The sequence below is a fragment of the Anomaloglossus baeobatrachus genome, chromosome 2, assembly GCF_048569485.1.
Source record: "Anomaloglossus baeobatrachus isolate aAnoBae1 chromosome 2, aAnoBae1.hap1, whole genome shotgun sequence".
Classification (NCBI taxonomy): domain Eukaryota; kingdom Metazoa; phylum Chordata; class Amphibia; order Anura; family Aromobatidae; genus Anomaloglossus; species Anomaloglossus baeobatrachus.
In genome coordinates, this window is record NC_134354.1 from 386,362,019 (window position 1) to 386,381,329 (window position 19,311).

General features: G+C 41.9%; 1 protein-coding gene across 1 annotated transcript in view; it reads right to left on the minus strand.

Moving 5' to 3' along the window:
• EPHA10 (EPH receptor A10) overlaps positions 1–19,311 on the minus strand; it is a 1,151,424-nt gene that overhangs the window by 137,993 nt on the left and 994,120 nt on the right. Inside the window, exon 9 of the mRNA XM_075336054.1 lies at positions 17,305–17,360. Within this exon, the coding sequence (XP_075192169.1) occupies positions 17,305–17,360 (56 nt within the window). The remainder of the gene's footprint in view (positions 1–17,304; positions 17,361–19,311) is intronic.

The following is a 19,311-nucleotide window of genomic DNA, read 5'->3' on the forward strand; positions in this document are numbered from 1 at the left end:
ATGGGAAATCTAGTTCATTTTGGTGATTAGTTCACCATGAACTAGTTCACTGAAAAGATTAGTTCAAAAGATTAGCTCATTTAGTTCATTTAGTTCAGTATCTCTCTGGAGGAGCTGACAGGAAATGCATCATGTGACCTGTGAACTAAATGAACTATATGAGCTGCTGAACTAAATGTTGTATTGAGAATGACTCAGGACAGTCTAGTTCAGTCTGATGCATCTCACTGAGCCCAGCAGCGCCCCCTGTGGTAGTGTAGAGTACTGACCCATAATGAATGTGTATGATGGAGCCCAGCAGCGCCCCCTGTGGTAGTGTAGAGTACTGACTCATAATGAATGTGTATGAGGGAGCCCAGCAGCGCCCCCTGTGGTAGTGTAGAGTACTGACTCATAATGAATGTGGATGAGGGAGCTGAGGAGCAGTTCAGCAGCCACCATTTTCAGAACACAACATGAGCCAGTGGTAAAGATTTTAGCAAGACTGATCTAGGCTACAGGAGGGTGATCCTCTACAGGAGGCTGATCCTATACAAGTGGCTGATCTTATCACACAGACAGGTGAGGGGCATGAAACACACAGAAACACTGTCTCTCATACACACATATGAGCTGTGTCTGTCTACTGTGCAATTTCAGTTTTTATTAATATTATTATTACTATTATATTTGTATTTGATGTGTGGTCTAGTGTTTTACTACCTTCTTTTCCAACATCAGGAGCTATAAAGAGCCAGTGTGAGAGCAGGAGCCTCCTGCAGCTGTAGAGGAATCACTCTCTGTCTCCTCACACTGCTGTTTAGTTCAAAAGATTAGTTCATTTAGTTCAGTATCTCTCTGGAGGAGCTGACAGGAAATGCATCATGTGACCTGTGAACTAAATGAACTATATGAGCTGCTGAACTAAATGTATTGAGAATGAATCAGAGCAGCCTAGTTCAGTCTGATGCATCTCACTAAGCCCAGAAACACACACAGAAACACGCTCTCTCATACACACATATGAGCAGTGTCTTGTCTACTCTGCAATTTCAGTTTTTACTATTACTATTTGTATTTGATGTGTGGTTTAGTGTTTTACTACCTCCTTTTCCAGCATCAGGGGCTATAAAGAGCCAGTGTGAGAGCAGGAGCCTCCTGGAGCTGTAGAGGATCTCTATCTCCTCCCACTTTCTGTTTAGTTCATAATGAACTAATCTCTGTCAGGATGGTGAACTAGATGAACTAGTTCACTCTGAGGAGTAGTTCATTTTGAACTACTCACTCACGAACTACCCATCACTACTGTACAGTGCCAAGACCTATTTAGCTAGCTCACTAGAAAATTGACAGCAGGTACTACTAACTATACCTAGAAATGTTGTTAAATGCATCATTTGGAGCAGGCAGTAATAAGTAGCAATAGCTAGAAATTTGGTTTACTGCATAATTTGTGGCAGGCACTCGAAAGTGCCAAGATCTATTTAGCTAGTTCACTAGCAATTTACAGCAGGCACTACTAACTAACAATATCTAGAAGTGTGTTTCATTGCATAATTTTGAGCAGGCAGTAATAAGTAGCAATACCTATAAATTTGGTTCACTGTGTAATTTCGGGCAGGTACTCAAAAGTGTGAAGGCCTATTTAGCTAGTTCACTAGCAAATTTAGAACAGGCACTACTAACAATATCTAGAAATGTGGTTCAATGCGTAATTTGGAGTAGGCAGTAATAAGTAGGAATACCTAGAAACTTGGTTAACTGTGTAATAGGGAGTAGGCACTCAAAAGTGCCAAGACCTATTTAGCCACTTCACTGGCAAATTTACAGCAGGCACTACTAACTAACACCACCTAGAAATGTGTTTCACTGGCTAATTTGGAGCAGGCAGTAATAAGTAGCAATACCTATTTAGATCCTTCACTGGCAACTCTTTAGCAGGTACTCACAAGTAGCAATCCCTTTTTCTATCATGAAATGCCGATTTGTGGCACACACCTTTCCCTACACTGCACGTCTCCATTCTACACTACCGCTTTCCTTTCTATTTCAATAACCTATCATTAAACCCCTAACTAAGCTAACTGTCTAGCAGCACCAGTGGCGGCAGCATCTTTAATAATGTTTAACATTCACAAAATGGTGCTGACGCCGCATGTCCTTATTTTACAGGCAGAGAGATAAGCCCTTGTGTCTGAACCTTGTAGATGTGTGCTGCGCCATGATTGGCTGCAGGAACATCCACAAATAAGGTTGAGAAAAACAAAAGCTGCGCGCCTTGGCTTTTCCCGACCGAGTCCCCACCCCCTCCACTCATCAACTACATCCCCCCCGTCCATCATAAAGCACCACAATCCTATCCAAAAACATAAAATGTTATTAGAAAAGCATTTTTAGAAAACGTGATCAGTTATCAAACAAAACCAAACATCACCAACTTGTGGAGAAAGCGCTCGTTTTATTGAGCCTGAACCAGACAGGCAAAAGCTTGTAATAAATTCAAAGTTGGCGAAACTTTATTAAACAGGTTCGCTCTTCTCTACATGGGATCAGCTTTTGGTACAGACATGCTTAAATATGATTGAGAGCATGCCCAGAAGGAATCAGGCAGTGTTGAAAGCCAAAGGTAGATTTACACAATATTAACAAAATAATAAAAATTACATCTTGCATATTTATCAACAAAACAGTAACAATGTAATGATATGACAAGAATCTGCAAAGCTAATCACATCATAAATGGTTGAAAGTGAAATTTGTGTGTGAGATAGTCAAGATAATTTTCTATAAAATGAAGGTAGTCTCACATTTGAAGCTGTAGTGGATGGCGAGATATGAGACTAAAAGGCAAATGTTGAAAACATTGTTGTTACCCTTTTGCTCGTTATTGCATTGATAGATAGATAGATAAATCTTAAGATAGGTATTACTTCGGAACTGGTTTTGTCCACCAGCAGATATTTTTTGTCCTTTACCAGCTGTCAATGACCTAACACAGTGATAGAATGACAGGAGACCTGTTCTAATTAAAGACGACTTAGAGAATTGAATGCAGATGCACTCTCCTGCTTAAGCATTCTCAATGTCTGGTCATGCAGTGGCAGAAAATATCTTTCCTTAGACTTTTAGTAATGAGGATTTGTTTAAGTTCTAATACATTTTAAGAACTTAAGAAGTTTAAAATGGTATATAATCTTGTTATTTAACTAAGCACCATAGTCTGTAATTCCTCATTGTCTAAGTACTCCATGCAATGTCCTTCAACAGACTGGCAGATAGCAGGTCTTCTGTGCAGAAAGGATATTACATTAACCCACTCATAGCACATATTTTAAATAATGTTAATCCTCTCAAGTTTTGAAATATTTTACATATGCTAATATGAATGTCATCCATATTTAATTCCACTCAACTATTGTATTCCATGCCTAAAGGGGCAGATTGAAACATATGTCATTAATACTGCTTCTGTCATCTGTTTCTAAAATTATTATTTTAATAGATGTCTTCTTTTTTTATATTGATTTTTACAGTAAAGTAAATCTCTATATGCTTTTAGCAGCTGAGATAAAATAGCTGTTCCATAATCATTAACAGAAAATAGAATAAATACTCTAGAATCAAACAATAAAAACAGCTCAGGAAAAAAAAAATATTTTATCAGTTATCAGGTTTATCAGATTTTAGTTGCTAAAAACAATATAAGTCATACATCTATTATAATACCACTAGATTAAAACGCGAAAGTATCAGAATGCTTTGATTTTTGCCAAATTTTTTGGTTTATAAATATAATTCAAGGGGGTTAAATAGAGTGCAATACAATGAGTATTAGTGACTTCCATTGGGGTTTAGGTCAAGTCCGGGTTCCAAAGCGACCTTTATCTAAAGTTCGGCTGAACCTACCAAGCTAAACTTCCTTGGGTTAATACTAGAGATGAGCAGATCAGTGGAAGTAGGGTTTAGTGGGTTTAACAGGACTTTAGATAAAGTTTGGTTTGGGACCCCAATTTTACCTGAACCCTAATGGAAGTCACTAATTGAGCAGTTTGGGTCTTCGCCCACATACACCTAGCCATACAGTCAAACACATCACTTCCGGGAATGGGTGGGCTAGGTGTATCCCTTTTTTTTGTTTGCACACTACATCAATTCAAGCAAGCTGTTGTTCCCCCCAGTGAGAGCCCTTCAAACACTGCAAGTGACTTGAACTGGGCTGAGCAGTGACTGTACCCGAGCACGGCGATGCTAGCAGTGGTTTGCATATGTAAAGCACCCAAACTTCGAACAAGAACTATGTTTTTTTTGTAAAGTCTGTGTTTGGTATGAACACCAAACCTCAGGTTTACTCATCTCTACTCATCTCTATTTGTGACACCAAATTCCGATACCCATAATATTTTCTTTTTCCATAGAATGAGCTATACGGGGCTTCTTTACCATAGTAATACCATGGTAGAGCAGCATATAGTGAAAATTCTTTGATGCTTAGCATATAACTTAGCCTCAGAAAAGATTGACAGGCGCATCTAAATGGTTAACAACTATTAGAGACAGATGCCGGCTATTTAAAGAAAAGCATCCCATGAAGATTATTTTTAATAATCTTTGTATATGTGCATATGTATAATGTATACATGTATGTGGTGTAAAGTGTTTTTTTAAATTAAGTATTTATAAGGTTTACCATGACCCTTTCCTGCCTTATAATATCAGCCCACAGCTGTCTGCATTACCTTTGTTGGCTATCAAAAGTAGTTGGAGCCCATGTAAAAATGTTTAATTATTTATTTATTTAATAGGTTAAACCAGGTTACAAACCCATTAGTGCCACATAAAAGGCACTAAAGGGTACAAGTTTATAATATGTAGGATGCTTGTGACATTATATATTTGCAGGATATCTATCTAGTATCTTTCTATTTTCTATCAATTTTTTTTATAGATTTTTTTTGTTTCCTTTGAGATGTGTGCATGAAAATTGGATGACATACGAATGCCTGTAAGGATAATGATACAACAGAAATTATCTAAATTAATGCCAGTAGTCAGTGTGAAAAGTGTAAGATTTCTATTTTTTTTCTTCTAAATACATATTGTGATATAAATAAAATGTCCATTGACAAAAATGTTTTAATCTCTTCAAGAAACATGACTTTTAGCTGTCATTCTTCATGTCTCTGCCTTTAATGCGGGCTCGCACAACAAACTCACATTTTTCCCAGCAGATGAAGGCTGAATTATTCAGCCATCATCTGCCTGTAATATCCACTGGTGAAGCAAAGCTCCACAAGCACATGTTAAAATGTTAAATGCTGTTATCAATCTCTAACAGCAGCATTTAGCACTCCCTGGCAGTGGAGTGTGTCATTTTATTTGCCCTTAACCCCTTCAGCCCCCAGCCTGTTTTCACCTTAAAGACCCGGCCATTTTTTGCAATTTTGACCAGTGTCAATTTGACAGGTTATAACTCTGGAACACTTCAACGGATCCTGGCGATTCTGAGATTGTTTTTTCGTGACATATTGTACTTCATGTCAGTGGTAAATTTAGGCCGATATGTTTTGCGTTTATTTGTGAAAATTTCGGAAATTTAGCGAAAATTTTGAAAATTTTGCAATTTTCAAAATTTGAAATTTTATGCCCATAAATCTGAGAGATATGTCACACAAAAAAGTTACTAAATAACATTTACCACATGTCTACTTTACACCAGCGCAATTTTTGAAAAAAAAAAAATTTCCGTTAGGAAGTTAGAAGGGTTCAAAGTTCATCACCAATTTCTCATTTTTCCAACAAAATTTACAAAAAAAAATTGTTTAGGTACCACATCATATTTGGAGTGATTTGAGAAACCTAGGCGACAGAAAATACCCAAAAGTGACCCAATTCTAAAATCTGCACCCCTCACTCTGCTCAAAACCACATCCAAGAAGTTTATTAACCCTTTAGGAGCTTCACAGCAACCAAAGCAATGTAGACGAAAAAATGAAAATTTTACTTTTTTAACACAAAAATGTTACTTTAGCCATAAAAATTAGTATTTTCACAAGGGTATCAGGAAAAATGCATCATAAAATGTATCGTGCATTTTCTCCTGAGTACGCAGATACCCCATATGTGGTGGTAATCAAATGTTTGGGCACACAGCAGGACTCGGAAGGCAAGGAGCGCCATTTGAATTTTTGAGTGCAAAATTAGCTGCACTCATTAGCGGACGCCATGTCGGGTTTGAAGACCCCCTGAGGTGCCTAAACAATGGAGCTCCCCCACAAATGACCCCATTTTGGAAACTAGAGCCCTCAAATATTTTTTCTAGATGTTTGATGTGCACTTTGAACCCCTGGGGGCTTCACAGAAGTTTATAACGTTGAGCCGTGAAAAGAAAAAAAATTTTTTTTACCACAAAACTGTTGCTTCAACCAGGTAGCTTTTTTTATCACAAGGGTATCAGGAAAAAATGCACCATAAAATTTATGGTGCATTTTCTCCTGAGTACGCAGATACCCCATATGTGGTGGAAATCAAATGTTTGGGCGCACGGCAGGACTCGGAATGCAAGGAGCGCCATTTCACAGCAAAATTGGTTGGAATTATTAGCGGACGCCATGTTTCATTTGGAGACCCCCCTGAAGTGCCTAAACAATGGAGCTCCCCCACAATTGACCCCATTTTGGAAACTAGACCCCTCATGGAATTTATCTAGCTGTTTAGTGAGCACTTTGAACCCCTGGAGGCTTCACAAACGTTTGTAATGTTCAGCCGTGAAAATATTTTATTCTTTTTTTTACCACAAAATTGTTTTTTCAAACAGGTAGCTTTTTTTTCCACAAGGGTATCAGGAAAAAATGCACCATAAAATGTATTGTGCAATTTCTCCTGAGTACGACGATACCTCATATGTGGTGGAAATCAATTGTTTGGGCGTACGGCGGGGCTCAGAAGAGAAGGAGCGCCATTTCACAGCAAAATTGGTTGGAATTATTAGCGGACGCCATGTTTCATTTGGAGACCCTCCCTGAAGTGCCTAAACAATGGAGCTCCCCCACAATTGACCCCATTTTGGAAACTAGACCCCTCATGGAATTTATCTAGCTGTTTAGTGAGCACTTTGAACCCCTGGAGGCTTCACAAACGTTTGTAATGTTCAGCCGTGAAAATATTTTATTCTTTGTTTTACCACAAAATTGTTTTTTCAAACAGGTAGCTTTTTTTTCCACAAGGGTATCAGGAAAAAATGCACCATAAAATGTATTGTGCAATTTCTCTTGAGTACGACGATACCTCATATGTGGTGGAAATCAATTGTTTGGGCGTACGGCGGGGCTCAGAAGAGAAGGAGCGCCATTTCACAGTAAAATTGATTGGAATTATTAGCAGACGCCATGTTTCATTTGGAGACCCCCCTGAGGTGCCTAAACAATGGAGCTCCCCCACATGTGATCCCATTTTGGAAACTAGACCCCCCCATACAAAAAAAATTAGTTTGGCGAAATAAAAAATACAGACATCAGTAAAAAAAAAAAAAAAAGGGCGCCTGCCACTAAGACCAGTGCCAAACGTGAGAGCAATGCACGAGTCTCGCATCGCATCATCCACTGCAGTCTGGAAGCGAGCAACTGCGCTGGATAATGCGATGCGAGAGGGCGGGGCGGCAGATGAGAAAGGGCGCAGCGGATGGAAGATGGGAAAGGGCGCAGCGGGTGGAGGAGCGGCAGAGGATGGGAAAGGGCGCAGCGGATGGATGATGGGAAATGGCGCAGCGGATGAATGGGAAATGGCGCAGCGGATGGATGGGAAATGGCGCAGCGGATGGAGAAGCGGCAGAGGATGGGGGGGGAAGGCGAGATGGGGATACCTACCTTACAGGATGGATCTAGGCAGCAGGATCACAGCAGACAGAAGAGGCAGCAGATGAAGGAGGCAACAGATCGAGGAGGGTGAGAGGGGGCAGTAGATGGAAAATGGGAGAGAGCAGGCAGCAGATCGGGGAGGGGGGCAGAGTCTGATGCGAGAGAGAGATGACACATGTAGGGGAAGGGAGGGGGGCTTGCAGCACATGTAGGGGGAGGGAGGGGGGCTTGCAGCACATGTAGGGGGAGGGAGGGGGGCTTGCAGCACATGTAGGGGGAGGGAGGGGGGCTTGCAGCACATGTAGGGGGAGGGAGGGGGGCTTGCAGCACATGTAGGGGGAGGGTGGCTGGCTTGCAGCACATGTAGGGGGAGGGTGGCTTGCAGCACATGTGCTGCAAGCCAGCCACCCTCCCCCCACATGTGCTGCAAGCCAGCCACCCTCCCCCCACATGTGCTGCAAGCCAGCCACCCTCCCCCCACGTGGGGGAGGGTGGCTTGCAGCACATGGAGGGATAGGTGGTGTGGCAATGGAGAAGGGGCAGCCGATGACGGAGGCGGCGGCGGCCGCCGCCGATCGGGGGCAGCAGCGGCTGAAAAAGGTGGGTGCGACGGCGGCGGGGACAGTGGCGAGCATGGCGGCGGGGACGGCGGTGGATCGGGAGCGGCGGCGGGGACAGCGGTGGAGCGGCAGCATGGCGACGGGGACGGCGGTGGATCGGGAGTGGCGGCGGGGACAGCGGTGGAGCGGGAGCATGGCGGCGGAGACAGCGGTGCAGCGGGAGCATGGCGGCGGGGACGGCGGTGGATCGGGAGCGACGGCGGAGACAGCGGTGCAGCGGGAGCATGGCGGCGGGGACGGCGGTGGATCGGGAGCGGCGGCGGAGACAGCGGTGCAGCGGGAGCATGGCGGCGGGGACGGCGGTGGATCGGGAGCGGCGGCGGGGACAGCGGTGCAGCGGGAGCATGGCGGCGGAGACAGCGGTGCAGCGGGAGCATGGCGGCGGGGACGGCGGTGGATCGGGAGCGGCGGCGGGGACAGCGGTGGAGCGGGAGCATGGCGGCGGAGACAGCGGTGCAGCGGGAGCATGGCGGCGGGGACGGCGGTGGATCGGGAGCGGCGGCGGGGACAGCGGTGCAGCGGGAGCATGGCAGCGGAGACAGCGGTGCAGCGGAAGCATGGCGGCGGGGACGGCGGTGGATCGGGAGCGGCGGCGGGGACAGCGGTGCAGCGGGAGCATGGCGGCGGAGACAGCGGGAGCATGGCGGCAGGGACGGCGGTGGATCAGGAGCGGCGGCGGGGACAGCGGTGGAGCGGGAGCATGGCGGCGGAGACAGCGGTGCAGCGGGAGCATGGCGGCGGGGACGGCGGTGGATCGGGAGCGGCGGCGGGGACAGCGGTGCAGCGGGAGCATGGCGGCGGGGACAGCGGTGCATCAAGAGCATGGCGGCGGGGACAGCGGTGAAGCGGCAGCAGCGGCGGGGCGATCGGAGACAGCGGCGGTGAAGCGGGAGCAGCGGCGGGGCGATCGGAGACAGCGGCGGTGAAGCGGGAGCAGCGGCGGGGACAGCGGTGAAGCGGGAGCAGCGGCGGGGCGATCGGGGACAGGGGCAGGCGGCGGGGACAACAACTTACCGCTCTCCTCGGCTTCTAGGGACGATCACAGGCCGCAGATCCACATTGATTGGAGAGAGCGGTCACAAGACCGGTCTCTCCAATCAGAGCTGGGGGCGGGTGAAGCATCGATCACCCAGCTTCAGCCAATGGCCAGTGCTACAGCAGCACTGATCAGGGCTGGATTTCAATGTTCCAGCCATTTTCAATGGCTGGAACATTACAGTGGCTGTAGTTGGCTGAGCGGCGTTTGTCAGCCAATCACAGCCTCTGTAGGTTCGGGGAGGAGGCACCACCCCTCCTGACGTCAGGCAGAGGTCCCCTCCTTCCCGAATCCACCGTTTAAGTAAATAAATTTCACTCCCCGGGGCTCCGGGACCGCGATTTCGCCAGGACGTACTGAGTACGTCATGGGTCGTTTAGCACCATGTCACCATGACGTACTCAGTACGTCCAAGGTCGTTAAGGGGTTAAGCGCACCCCTTATGTGATCGTGCGTCTTCGATGGTTCATAGGAATACATTTTTTCCATACGTAGCTGTGCTTATGCACTACTATGTTTCACAAGTGATCAGATGATCGTAAGTTCAAGTCCCCTAAGAAAACTAACAAGGGGAAGGGGAAAAAATGTTTTATATAAATATGGAAAAAAATAAAAAAAAATCAAAGTTTAAATCACCCCCTTTTGCCTCATTAAAAAGAAAGCAATTAAAAAAATACATATATTTGCTACTGCTGCATTCATAGAAGTCTCATATATCAAAATATAAAATAAATTAATCTGAATGTTAAATGGCATAATGAAAAGAAAAAAATGCAAAATGCCAGTATTGCATTTTTTGGCAGTCAGAACATTTCAAGAAATGCCATAAGAAGTGATCAAAACATAGCATCTAGCCCAAAATGATAACAGTAAAAACATCAGATCAAGGCGCATAAAAAAACATCTCACAGCCCCATATCCTGAAAATTGAAATTGTTATGGCTCTCAGAAAATGGTGACACAAGCAAAATTTATGTTTTTTGTTAAAAAATTCAGATTTTTTTTTCCACCATATAAATAAACAAAAAAACTGCCATATTGCCAGGTCAGTTTTAATGTATAGTGAACATGGTGAATAAAAAAAATGAAAACAAGTTTTGTGACATTGCAGGTTTTTTCGAAAATTTTAATGCACTTGGAATTTTTTTCCCGCTTTCTACTGCATTGCATAATAAAATGAATGGTATAATTGAAAAGTACAATATGTCCCGTAAAAAGAAAGCCCAAATACGATGGATGGAAAAATAAGAAACGTATGTCTTTTGGAAGAAGGGGAGAAAAAAACACAAAAACAGAAAATTGACTGCTCATGAAGGGGTTAAAATACATTTAGTACATAAGCCTGATTTAAGCAATAGGTTATTTTCTAATTACTCATTGCTCTTATTGTGTATTCCCATTAGAATCATTCTTTAAGAAACACAACATAAATTATTTGGAAAGTTTTCCTATGGAATATAGTGCTCTATCATTTAGTGCAGAGAATAGTTATTTCTCCATAACATTGTGAAAATTTGTGCTACCAGTGGTTACCTCTAGAGGGCAATCTAACTAGATGCTTCAGTAATATCAGTCCCTGATTGAGGTAAAAAGCATACAATAGTTGCTGGCTTCTTAAAACAAACTTTTGGTAGAAAAACTTTAAATTTCTCCCTATGCTCCTTTCCCTTACTACTTTGTAAATGTTAAAATAGTTCTGCCATGATATTCATGAACCATCATTATTGGTCTCCAAAATTTTAGAAAGTTCTCCAGTGCATAGGATTGTGGAAAGCAGAAAATTCTAAAAATAAATGATTTGATGAACACCTTATTACACAATATAATGAGCACCATGTATGGTTAAATATAAGTAGTTCTTATACTGTATGAGAGACCAAAATCCAATATTGTGGTTCCAGAACATTTGGAGGTTCCGGATGATTAGGGGACAGATAGTGTGCCAGTGTGATACAGTATATTTATGAATCATGCACATTTTCTAAAATCATCTAATCTCCTTGATCTGTTACTGTTGATAAAACGGTTCTCTATTTACAGTGGAAGGACTTAGGAAGCGCAAGCAGCTCTAATAAGACAGTGCGTCTTGGAAAAAGACTGCTGGTGAAATGCTTCAGGGAGCAGACGATGGCAAACTGACATGACATACGCCAGAAATCAAATCAAGTTATCCCCTCTTATATCTGGCCCATCTTTGACAAGTCCTGTCTGGAATCATAGTGTCTTGATAACCTAGAGATGTCCCACGAAGACAAACCTTCATGCCGAGCCGTGAGGAAAGCTGACAGTACGAGAACACTGCACAGAATTCTAACAACAAGGCATCTTAAACACTCTCTGATTGACTGAGTTTGCTTTGTTTGGAAGGAAGCTTGAGCAGGCGGCTGCATACATCATGAATACATTAGCTTCCCAGTACTGGAGACCTCACAAGCTTTTCTGCAACAAAACTCAGAAGCCTCAGTCAGTCTTTTTTTTTTTTTTTTTACAGTCAATGATAATTTCTTATTTAAAACTTTTATAATTTCTGGGATCCAACTGATTTTGTGTAATGGTGTAATGGAATGTGTTCCTCAGGTCAACAGGATTCCCAAGGAGTAAAGCAATAAGTGGGATCAAGCTATCCTATGACATGGTTCAGATAGTAGGGTTATGGGATATCAATGAGACATAATATTATTTGTTTATACTGTAATATATGTTTTTGTAAATATATATATATATATATATATATATTTTATTTTTTTTTATTTTTTTTTAAAGTATTCCTTAAAATGTGTTTTCAATCAATGATAATTTTGTGCTGGTTTAGTTAGTGCAAAATTAAAGCATAGTCTTGTCTGGATGCCATGACACCATGAGAATCAGTAATTTTGTACATATGTAATACATATTCATTACATGCAGGCTGAACCAACCTATTTTTGGGAGGGTCGGACCACCATGTAATGTTTTTGGGGCCTCTTCGTTCTCCTTTTACTGCACTTGTTAGAGAATGCAAGAATTTATTTGCCCAATGCCTTTCTTCTTGGGAGATAAACTGCTGCCCGAGGTATTTATCAGCTGCCTAATCCCTATTATTACTGAGAACACAAGTGCACATGAGTATCACAGGAGTCTTTGGCGATAGCTATCTTCTGTCTAGCACCAAATTCACACATCTTTTCTTCTTATGATGATCAACCTCATTCCAACGCTCATCTGAATACTTTCTCTTCATCTCTCTTTTTTTCTGCTCACTATGTTATGTCTTTTACTTCTTTCTTTATTTACTATCCTGTTTATATTGTACAGTAGCTTTCCTGAATTCCAGATTATACAAAATGGCCTAGACAAGGCCTGTCTGCGCCACCTATAATCTAGTATGAAGGCTGCAGGGATCTTCTTTCAAAATGCTAATCTAATTTCAGTATAACACTGGGGATCCTAAGAATTGTGGCTGTAATAGAAATGTTAAAGGAATTATAAAGTTTGGAAAACCTTGACAATAGGCGTTATTATTTCACAACTGCAAATGCTGTAGCTCCACTGGTGCCTGGGCTTGGTATAGATTTATTCCATTAACTCACCAGATGTGTGACAAGTTACTAATTTTCCTCTTCCTATTGTAGTGAACAGTGGGTTGGGTCAGGAGAAATATGCTAGCACAACAGCTACCTAAAGTGTAAGGCAAGCTTTCAAGAGAGTTTTTACTTTATTGCATGATTTGCTTACTCTTCTTATATTTTAAACAAGGTATGATTCTTGAAAAGGGTGTCATTCACATTGTCTCTCCAGGAAAGGAAACAAACTCTAGCACCGCCTATTGTAAGTAGCAATCCTAAAAGTCAAAAGTGGCCTTTTAACAAGCCTTTTCATATGACCTAGGATATATGCCAGATCAGAATCCCAATTTTCAGACACGGTGTTTTGGGGTGATTGCCCCTCGTCAGTGCAAAGTGTGGGTAACTGATCTGGCTTATGAGAAGCTTTCTGGGGATCACGGGGGAAGACTAGTCTCCTAACGGAGACCTGACAAGTGAAAAGGGTGTTTCACTTCATGGATAACCCTTTCACATCCTCCATGTTTGTCCCTGTTTAAATAAAAAAACTTCTCCTCACCTCTGCTGCCAGCGTTGTTTCTGCGGTGCTGGTACTCACTCACGGTCATGTGAGGATATTACATCCTGCAAGTCCCGTGCCCAATCTGCACTGGCTTCACTGTCTCCACCGTCAGATTTGTATGTAATCAACAGAAGGTGAAAGCTGCGGCTGGCCTTTCACATCCTGTTGATTGCTTATACGTCCAAAGGGGGGGGTACAGTAAAGCTGGTGGTGATTGGATACAAGGCTTGCATGATGTGACCCCTCTCACGTGACCCCAGGATAGTTAGTACCAACATTGCTGGTTACAGCACCAGTAAAGGAGGTGAGTAGTATATGCATTTATATTTTAATGGGGGATGAGAAGGGGTTGTCGAAGTAGTGGACAACCCCTTAATGTGAGTAATTTTTTTATGAAATGATAGAACTCATTTATTTTTCCTGTTTCTTTTCTGCAAATTAAGTTTTTACCTGCCCATTACTCTACTTATGCTTTTGACAACACATGCAAACTGAGCTGAGACAATTGTGCACTTGGATGGAGGGATCAAGAGGAATAGTGTTTGGCCAATATTTATCTAATCTGTATTACCAACTTTACTCAAGGGACATTTACATGACTTGACCTACAGCCAATAAACAACAGCAGATCGGCTAAATGTTTGCAGATTGCCGGTAATTTAATAGCCTATTTAAATAGGCTGACCATACTTTCAATGTGATGTGCACAGAATGATTTCTAGTGAATTTTTCTTTGCATACATCGGCCGCTATTGTTCTCAATGGCCCTTTTTAGATAGGACGATGTGTTGCTGAGAATGATGGCTTATAAGCAAGCATAAAAATCATTTCACTCCACAAACAAGCATTTTGCAGCCTGTTTATGCTGACCAATTATCAAGAAAAAAGTGCTTCTAAGAATCAACCAGTAAAAACATATCTTTGGTGTTTCAACTTTACTGCCTGATCTGTATTCTTATCTGCTACACAAGGATAGTTAACCTAAAGAGATCCTGTCAGGTAATTCATGCAGCCTGATCTACTTACAGCATCAATCAAGACAGACTCCTCCATTGTGAGTATCTGTGTTTTACTTTAAAATGTTGCAGAATTTTGGAGAAATCATTGTTTAAAAATGAGGTAGAAATTGAAGCCAGTCAAGTGTAGCTCTCCACCACACCAGCTAGTTTGAAAGAACATTCCCCGTTATGATTCAGTGACTGAGGAGGATCAGAAAAAAGACCAAAACTAGGAAACCCAGAATGTAGCAGAGCGGTTGGAATCTCAGCGAACTGCAGACCTACCACAAAAACAAAAATAGAAGTAGCCGTGGGACGTGCCTAGGATAACCTGGTCGCCTCGACACAGCCGGAGAACTAATTATTCCTACAGAGAGAAATACAGGAAAGGCTAATCTGCCTCTGAACAGTCCCCAAAGATTTAGATAGCCCCCCACATATAAAGATTATGGTGATGTAGGAAAACACAATACACAGGTAGAAAATAGATTCAGCAAAAATGAGGCACAAACTATCTAAATAGGAAAGGACAGAAATGAGCACTGTCTGCAGCCATGCAATACCCTAGAAAAAGAACCAATATGCCTGATATGGAAAAATACTGAGCCCATATGGACTCTCCCCCACTATATCAGTGCTCTGGTGTTACTGGGATCCAAACAAAACACTAATATAGTGGAGGGACTGAAATTAGTACCAAGCATGACAAAACAAAATATATAGCAGACTATGGAGCAAGGTACACAGACATTCCCAGCAGGGGATGATCCAACTTCACCCAGAACTCCACACAGGAAAAATGGTACAAAGCCTTAACGAAGCAAGCATGACAAAACAAAATACATAGCAGAGTATGGAGCAAGGTACACAGACATTCCCAGCAGGGAAGCCTTAGTACCTAAGCAGAAAAACAACAAAAAGGTGGAAACCACCAGCGGAGGTACAAAGACCAACTTATCTGAAAGGAATTCTTGTAGACACAGATGGCAGGGCTGGTTTCAGAATGTCCATAGCACACAGGAGACAACATTGAGCACCAGCCAGGAACAAGAGAACACTACTCAGTTATATAGGCCTAGTCAGAAGAATCTGATTGCCAATCATCCCCAGCTGTCTGGTTTCAATTCAGCAAGCAAACTTCACTACCAGCACTGACCACAAGAGGGAGCCCCAATCTGGAACCTAGTCCAAATGTATTCACAACAATTCCCTATGTCAATGAAACCAAATTGAGTGGGGACAAGTCACCAGGGAGCTATCAAGACTGTTCATTCCATTCCTAACCAGTTTTTTAATTAAGGATCTGATTCATCAGAGCATATTCACCAATATTGGGGAGTAAATTGCTTTTAAAATTTGCAAAATTTTGTTGCAACTCTGAGTTTTCACGCCATTTTCTCCCAGTTCTGCCAAAACGGGACAAGCTGGATCAGGATGGTGCATGCCAGGGGTGTGATGCCACAATTCACCTAATTTCTGATGAGGTGTTGCATTCGATGCGCCAGAAATCTTACTCCAATAGGAGACTGGAATAGGACTTCTGTCATGGTACATAGAGGCACACACCACTCATCAGATAAGCCACATTCATGAAGAGATATGCATCTCTTCATGAATCAGAAACGTCTGATCCCACCTCGCCCCCTCACTAAGACAGGTAAGAAAATTGACAGTCTTGATGAATTGAAGTCTATATATTTTCGTATTGTGCAGCGTTTTTGAGTAAACCTAATATATTTAGATCCATAAGTCATGCGTACAATATCTTACAAAATTTCAAAAATTGAGATGTTTTACTTTTGTCCTCGTGCTTACTTTAAAGGGAACCTGTCAGGTCCAATATGCACCCAGAACCACGAGCAGTTCTGGGTGGATATTGCTAATCCCTGCCTAACCATCACTGTATACACTAGCATAGATAAAGAGATCTTTATAAAAAGTATTTCTAAAGATCTTTTACCATATGTTAATGAGTGAGGGCACTAGCTCCATGGTCATTAATTCCCAGGCCAGTCGCCCCCATTAGCATGTTAGTACGCCTCTGTGGACTTGCTAACATGCTAATGAATATGCAGCATCACAGGATGATCTCACTCACTTATCCATCGCCATTGCGTCTGACGGGGGATTTCGGCTCAGTGCACGTGACCCCAGAGTTTGGGTCATGTGCACTATGAAGCTGGGTGTACGCGTCACGGCTTCAAAGTGAAGTAGTGTGCATGACCCAAAACTCCGGGGTCATGCGCACTGAGCTGAAATCCACTGTTGTACGTGATGGCACTGGAGAGGGGAGTGGGATCATCCTGTGATGCTGCGTATTCATTAGCATTTCAGCACGTCCACAAGGGTGTACTAACATGCTAATGGGGGCGACTGGAAAGGGAACTAATGCCCAGGGGACTAGTCCCCGCATTCATTAGCATATGGTATCTATGCTAGTGTATACAGGGACAGTTAAGCAGGGATTAGCAATATAAACCAATAACTGCTCGTGGTTCTGGGTGCATATTGGACCTGTCAGGTTCCCTCTAATACTGCATGTTTAGATTTCCTTATTGCTGTTCCATATTTCTATTAATTCTAGATATATGCTTATAAAACACAACTAAAAAAACTGGATAATTCAACTGTGATTTAAACATTTAGCTGCTTTTATATTTTAGCCACTATTCACATGACATTTGGCATAATGAAATAAAGCAGAGTTTACTCACAATGAAAGTAGAGTTCTTCATCTCCATCCTGACTGGCCTTGCTGTAGCCGCACTGCCTGTAGAAAGGGAGGACAAGGTTTGTTTAATATTACTGATGATGAATGTGAAGCATTATAAGGTAGGACACATGATTTATATGGCTGGGTAGCAAATGAAATAAAGATAGAATGAATATGAAAAAGAAATTGAATGTAAATGGAAGCCTTTATTAGAACTCTTAAAATGACAATTCAATAAAATTGTATATAAGATATTGTTAGTGAATATGTACTGAGAAATGTAAATATTAAAATATAATCAGAGCATAGTTTTATGTTTATTAACAGAGTGTAGATTTTACTATGAATTTTATACATTACATTTAACCCCTTAACGACCTATGATGGACATAACACGTCATGAGCAGGTGTAATTTCCCGCATCATAATGTGCTATGTCCATCATTGCTTTAAACTGTCACTGTGTGAAAAGACATAGGGACAAGTCTGTACAGACAGATGTGAATGGCAGCTGACAGGTACACCAGAGATGCGGGGGACCATATTTTAGTGTTCCCCGCTCTCTGATCACTATAATCGGTTATTTTCAGCCCATTATATCTTGTTAACATTATGAAAATGAAAAATGTGAGACTAAACCAACATTTTTGGAGAAAAAAACATATATTTGAATTTTTACAATCCAATGTTTTAAAATTCTGTGAAGCATCAGTGGGTTCAAGGTTCTAACCACACCTCTGTGTAAATTCCTCAAGGGGTGCAGTCACCAAAATGGGGTCACTTGTCTGGGTTTCTACTGTTTAGGTACATCAGGGGCTTTACGAATGCAATATGTCATCCACTATGTATTCCAACCAATTTTAAGCTCCAAAAGTAAATTGGTGCTCTTCCCTTCCAAGTCCTTCCATGTGCCCCAAAACAGTAGCTTTCCATCACATATAGGGTATAATTTTACTCAGAATAAACTGCACAAGATATTGTATGGATACTTTTTTCCAGCGACCTTTGTGAAAATGAAAAATTTTGGGCTAAAGCAATATTTTTGTGGGAAAAATGTTTTTTTTTTCCATTTTCATGGTTTAACATTATAAAATGTTTTGATGCCCTTGTAGGGTTCAAAGTGTTCAATGCACCCCTAGATAAATTCCGTGAGGGGTCTAGTTTCCAAAATGAGGTAAATTGTGGGGATTTCCATTGTTTAGGCACATCAGAAGCTCATCAAACACAACATAGCATCCTCTATCTAGTTCAGCCAATTTTGCATTCCAAAATTCAATTGGCGTTTCTTCCTTTCCAAGCCCTGCCATGCACCCAAACATTGTTTTCCACCACATATAGAGTATAGGCGTACTAGGAAAAAAATGTACAAGAAAAAAAAAGAGGAGGATAATTTTATATTACAGGGAGATTTATGTAAATTGGAGGATTGGGCTGAGAAGTGGCAATTGAAGTTTAATGTAGATAAATGTAAGGTTATGCACTTTGGTAGAGGAAATAACATTTATGATTATGTACTTAATTGTAGAAAACTGGGTAAAACAGACACAGAAAAAGACTTTGGTGTATGGGTGGATGGTAAACTTCACTTTAGTGGACAGTGTCAGGCAACTGCTGCCAGGGCTAATAAAATAATGGGATGTATTAAAAGAGGTATAAGTGTTCATGAAAAAAATATAGTTCTACCTCTGTACAAGTCACTAGTGCGACCGCACTTAGAATACTGTGTACAATTCTGGTCACCGATATATAAGAAGGACATAGCTGAACTGGAGAGGGTGCAGAGAAGAGCGACCAAGATTATTAGAGGAATGGGTGGGCTGCAATACCAAGACAGGTTATTAAACTTGGGGTTATTTAGTTTGGAAAAACGAAGGCTTAGGGGGATCTAATCACAATGTATAAATATATGAGGGGACAGTACAGAGACCTTTCCAAAGATCTTTTTACACCTAGGCCTGCGACTGGAACACGGGGGTCATCCGCTACGTCTTGAGGAAAGAAGGTTTAA